Source organism: Tamandua tetradactyla, chromosome 16, assembly GCF_023851605.1.
Source record: "Tamandua tetradactyla isolate mTamTet1 chromosome 16, mTamTet1.pri, whole genome shotgun sequence".
Lineage (NCBI taxonomy): Eukaryota > Metazoa > Chordata > Mammalia > Pilosa > Myrmecophagidae > Tamandua > Tamandua tetradactyla.
This window is the reverse complement of record NC_135342.1, coordinates 76014910-76020909: the sequence shown is the minus strand read 5'-3', so window position 1 is coordinate 76020909 and position 6000 is coordinate 76014910. Positions and strand designations below refer to the sequence as shown.

At 48.1% G+C, this 6000-nt stretch overlaps 1 protein-coding gene across 1 annotated transcript in view; it reads right to left on the bottom strand.

Moving 5' to 3' along the window:
* Positions 1-2596: 2596 nt before the first annotated feature.
* The window catches only part of BCO1 (beta-carotene oxygenase 1), a 43884-nt gene continuing 40480 nt past the window's right edge, over positions 2597-6000 (bottom strand). Inside the window, exons 10-11 of the mRNA XM_077133121.1 lie at positions 5025-5136; positions 2597-3488 (exon numbers count right to left, since the gene is read on the bottom strand). Of these exons, the coding sequence (XP_076989236.1) occupies positions 3259-3488; positions 5025-5136 (342 nt within the window). The 3' untranslated portion in view covers positions 2597-3258. The remainder of the gene's footprint in view (positions 3489-5024; positions 5137-6000) is intronic.

Here is a 6000-nt window from a genome sequence, read left to right as displayed (position 1 = left end):
GGGAAAGACTTCCCCCGGTCATTTAAAAACCACCCAAACAGTCTTTAAACAGCTTCAGGAGTGATCAAAGGTGTTTGTGCTTAACCTGAGGGAGCAACCTTCTGAAGGAAGGCAGCCCGGCGCTGGCCGCGTTGGTTAGGAGAAAAGGAGAATGAAGCAATACTGCAGATGTGACGCCAATGCACTTATGTTTCTTGTAGAATGATTTGGCCAAGTCCATATCCAGTTTATTCCTGAATTGGAATCAAATTAGAGGAACGTGGAAGGGAAAAGTTAGGCGTCAGTAAATGTTTGAACACCTACTGCGTGCCCGACACTTGAATGTCTTACATCCCTTGGGAAATGCTATGGTTTCATCAAAGCAATAAACAAAGCCTGGGTGATTTTTTCCTGTAGAGCTTCCTGGTCAAAGATTACACCCACATGAAGCATAACAAGGAAGTCTTGGCGGATGAAATGGACTTTCCAGCAGCTCCTTCAAAAAGGGAGAGTGCATCTCAGATCTTGGGGAGGTTTGAGCTGATCCCTTGGTTTGCATGTGAAATATGATGGAATTAAGGATCAGGATAAATTGAATATCTCAGTCTATGGTGTTTTTGAAACGGAGAGGAACAGATTTGGTGCACCAGACTTCCTCATCTGCCTGGTATTTTACCTCTCATTTTAAACAAGGTAAACAAACCATGTACATATTTTTCCTCCCCACAGAAGTGCACCCTTTTGTCAAGGTTAGGTCTGGAACTATTTGGCAATCGGAATTGAGTGGCACAGAGGTGGGGAAGTATGTCTTTTTATTACACCCTCTTCTCAAATACTTGAAATAGAAGAAGTAGGCATTGAAAGTCTTTCACTTTTCACATTTTTCAACTCTTTTTCCCTCCCTGCAACCCAAATGCAGACCTCAGTGATGCTTTTCTTAGGCCACCCTAGCTGATCTTTCCTCCTGCTCCATCTTCATGTGGCTGGAGGTAATTCTGAGAAAGAGAGAGTGGTCTCTGCTCTGCCAGCTCAGGGTCCGTGTCTCTGTTGGGGTGTACAAGCTGAGGGTGACAATGGAAATGCTGGAGATGACAGGCAGAGGCCCAGGGGAGGGGAAAGAGGAAACATAGTGGAGAATTGGGGGTATTACCGTGTGCGTTGTATGTGAACTCTCTTCTCTGTCTTCCCAGGAGATCTTCGGGAAAATTCCCATTACCTGTTGGTGCATTATGGAGTTGGATCTGCCTTTTGGGCATCCATTCATTCGTTCCACAAATATTTACTGGGTGCCTGCATTGTGCCAGGCAGCGTTCTAGCTGCTGAGGATAAAGTATTGAATAAAATATACACAACACGCAATAACTTGGACGAATCGCCAGGGAGTTTTGCTGAGGGGCAAAAAGCCAATCCCAAAAGGTTAATACTGTAGCAGTCCATTGTAACATTTTTGAAATGACAAAATTGTAGAAATGGTAATTGCCAGAGGTTGGGGAAAGGTATGCAGGGCAGGAGGGAGGTGGGGCTGGGTATAAAAGAGCAATAGAAGGGACCCCCTGGTGATGGAACTATTCAGTATTTTGACTGTGGTGGTGGATACACAGCCTACACAGAGGAGAAAACTGTGTAGAATATAACACACACACACACAAGTGCAAATAAAAGTGGGGAAATCTGAATAAGATTCCTGGGTTGGATCAATATCAATATCCTGGTAGTGATATTGTATAATAGTTTTGCAAGCAGTTACCATTGGGGAAAACTGCATAAAGGGTAATGGGCTCTCTCTCTGTATTATTTCTTACAACTGCATGTGAATCTACAGTTCTCTCAATAAAAATTTTAAATTAAAAAAAAAAAACATACCCAACTCCCTGTCCTCATGGAGCCTACCTTGGAGCAGAAGCTAAATGTGGCTTCATGGTGGCTTCAGGGCAAATGCCAAGGCCATCCTGGAGAGGACGGCTGCCTCTGGGTTATTCCACCCAAGGCCACTGGAGATGCTGTCCCAGCCTCAAGTCACATCATGGAATCCCCGTTGGTGGTTGAATAAAATTCAGGCTCCAGGAGGAGGCAGGTATAGAATTTGGGTGCAGATACCAGTCATCCTCAACTAGTGATGTGGGTGCCTGGGAATTATCTGGCCTGCCCTTGGTTCTTTAAGTCATGCACCAGGCACCTGGTGAACTACCAATGTGAGGACCAGATGTCCGCAGGGCTCCCAGTTGTCCCATGGAGTCTGGCTTGACTTGTTCCCAACTGCCTCCATCCCTATTGCCACTTGGCTCAGAGACACACCAACCTCCTTTCCCTGCTGCCCAAATGCCTGACCTGACATGCCGTGCATGACGCTGGGAGAACCTTCTTTCCGCCATGCGCGCCGACTTGGCTCATGTTCTGGTTCTCAGTATCAGGCAAGAACTCCCCGTGTCAGCCACGGTCCCAGGACTCAGTCAACCCTGGCTAGTCGGGTCAGCGTCCCACCCCTCAACCCTGCCTGCAGAAGGGAGACCAACACAAATCTGTTAGTCCCGTTCCTCAGTCGTACAACAAGGCATCTTGTTGGCTACAAGCTGTCTAGCTCTACAACTCTCATTTATTGCCTTAGAAGAACTTCAGAGGAAAGAAGCCATGTAAAAATAAAGTGAGGTCTGAATCGACTTTAAAGTTTTTATTATTTTGCATTATGCCATGTCTTGCACAGAATGACCACAATGCAGCATGCCTTCCCAGCCACATAATTTACTAACAGGGCATGGTTGAGAAAGCTAGAATTCCCAGAGGTCTCATTTAGTCCATTAGAAGGAAGGAAGGCGGGAGGGAAGGAAGGAGAAAGAGAGGGAAGAAGGAGCAATGACTAATATTTATCTGTTTCTTCTCTCATGGGTTAGCGGTTTTGTTTTTCTTTTTTGGAGTCCATGGGCTGGGAATAGAACCTGGGTACCCCACATGGCAGGTGAGAGCTCTACCCATGCACCCCTTGATAATAGTGATTTAATACAATATCTGATTCACGATCAAGGCCTTTGTAACAAAGAAAAGAGGCTTTCTTCGAAGTGCTATGGAGTTAATAAATATTTGATTGACTTTCAAACAAGTGTTTTTGTGACTAAAATAAAATGAAAGCAAAGATTCTGACAAGCTCCATCTCCCATGCCCTTGTCTGAAAGCACCCACAGAAGGAAGACATACAAAATGAAAGATGGACCCCCCTCCGCCCAGAGAAAGGAATCAAGTGTAGAGCCCTGCAGGATGCTGCCTAGGAGACAAGCCTCGGCTCCATCAGGTCTGTGCAGCCGCCTCCCCGACCAAAGCCCCGTCCTGCTGTTCCTGGGAAGGCACCTGCTTTCTCGCTTCCCCATCCACGTCTGGAATGAATAACCCGTGCAGGTCCAGATGCATTTCCACATCAACAGATGCACGAGCCAATTCCGTGAAAGTTTTGGCATCCAGAATAAGCAGAAAAGGCGGTTTCAGAGGATCGGTGGAGATGACAGCTGATAAGATAATTCCTTTGGGGAGCACAAAAAGAGATGCTCAGTAAAAAATGTAGCCTTGGACCTCTTTCGGGTAGAGGGGTAAGTTTCTCAGCTGTGACTCTCTGTCACTTTTGACTTTAAGTATCTCATCAGAACAGAAGGGCAATGAATGTGATATTCTGTGTGAGCAGAAGGGAAAAAACAGAAGGGAAAGGAATGGGAAGACCTGGCTCTAAAGCTTGGCTGGACCAGTCCCTTTACCTCTCTGAACCTCAGTCTCTTCATTCGTAGAGTGGGGATCGTCAGACCTACCCTCAAGAAATTGCTGGGTGCCTCTCTGGCCTGGTAGTTTGTGAAAGCACATTGTAGATTGTTGTATGTGTTGAAGAATGGCTATTTTCCTACTAGTTTGTAGAAACTACAGAAAATTAGTTTTGGTGCTGTGCTTATCACACATGACATTCAGCTATGCTTGGGCTAATTGCACTCAAATGGCATTTGAATGAGCCCAATTTCCCTCTTGTATGTGTAGCACCCCAGGAGTCTCATTTCCACCCTCCTTAAAATGGAACTACTCCAAGTGCTCACCCTCAGATGACAGAGGGTTAAATAAAATAATGCATATAAACTTCCAGCAGGGAGTCAGCATCCAGTAAACTCTAGTGATTCCTCCTAGGCCTCCCGGGTTGCACAGTGGTCAAGCACAGGGGCAGTCAGCTCAGCCTGGATTCAAATCCTGCTTTGGCTGAGTGGCCTTGGGTGTGTCATCTTTGGTCACACAAAGACCCTGGCATTCCCTCTCCACTGAGAGAATGTGCATGGAGCACTGGCCCAGCGGGAGAGGGGCCACAGCAGGAGGTCGTGCCAGCCTGTACCCCACTGATGAGGTGACAGTGACATGGGGGTCTCTGGCCTGAAGTGCCATGCCTGGATCCACAGCAGACCAGGCCAGGGGAAAAGCCATGCTCTTCGCACCTGCAGGGAAGAAGGGGGCAGGCCCAGTGGAGGGCCACCCTCCCGGCAGGTGTGCGTGCCCCCTCACTGACCCCACCCAAGGTCCTGGACATCCCCAGGGATGCGGGAAGGACATTTCTGAGGCTGAGGCTGAGGCAAGACGGGGAAGGAGCACTTGTTCGTGTAAAAATCTGGGAAAAAGAGGGAGGCCACAAAGATGCATTTCCAGGGACTCTGCAAAAAGGCTAGACTTAGAGTTTAAAACTTGGGTCCGATTTCCACTTACTAGAAGAATGGGAAAATCAACAAATCAGAAGAACCCTACTGAAATTAAGGTCGACAAAGGACAAACAGGAAGGAACGTCTGCCACACTTACGGAAAATAAAGGGTTAACGAACAAACTCAGAAATGTAGGGGGAAAACGATTCCGATCTGGCCATGCCGATGGGTTCTCAGACCACGGTTCTCTGCCCCGGGGGCGTGTGCTGTCGCTCAGTGTGGGACATGGGCTCTCCTGGGAGCTGTGCCAGCTGCGTGAGCTGGGGGTCAGCTGTCCCCGAGGGTTGCCTCTGTTGGGAGTGGCAGCGAGTAGCCTGGCCGTCTCCGAACCTTACCATCATCCTCCTCGCAGCTGCCCGGCGTGGGTACGAACAGGGGCTCCGCAGGCCAGCAATGCTCCTCTCCCCAATTTAAGGATGACTTGGTGCGCAGGTCATATTTCAGTATCTGTGCATCCAAAAGGGAGAAAGGTGAAAGGCGTGTTGAGACCAGGCTTAGACCTCGGGCACCGAGGCCCACATGGCGCCAGGGCACGCCTGCTGGCACGTCCTCCCAATGCCAGCCAGCCCTGTGACAGCAGAGCCCCAGAAACGACAGGAGCTAAGCTGACCTCTCTCCACCCGCTTTTAGCTTAGGTCCTTTGGCCAACACAAAGCTGACACTGCACGCTGAGTTCTTTTAAAAATAAAAATCCTGAACTTCTCTGATAATTGGCACACTGATGTACGGGAGGCAAACCTTTCACGTAGAATACAATTCCGTTGTTGTTCTGAGAGGGGAAGTTCCTGGCACTCTCTTTATCTCCCATAGGTCTGCATCCCCCCAGGCTGGGGATTAGTGGAGAGGGACTCGGGTGTGTGCATCGTGTGTGTGAGAACCTTAATTTTTTGCATTGTGCATTTCTGCACTGTCGGCATTTTTAAAAATGACTTTCCATTTTGTCATTTGAAAGTGGAGATTTGAAGGGACAGGGGTGATGGTACACTTAGCACAGGCCTTCAGACAGAGAGAGTGCTCTGCAGAGAGGAGCTAGGAAAACCAAACCAACCTCCAAGTTTCACTACGCCTCTCTGCTGGGACTTGAGAAGGCCAATTCCTTAAGGACAGGGATCAGGGCCCCCATCCATTTCCTTCTCATCATACCCACTGCATTGCAGCTTATGGTAGGGGCTCAGTTGATGCATATAGAATAAAGAAATCAATAAATGAATTCTGGCCACAACCTGTTGTCTGAGCTTCAGCCAGTTTAGTATGACTCCCTCTCTTGGGTGGTTCCTCATTTCTTGAAATCAATTTTTTCCCCACACTGGC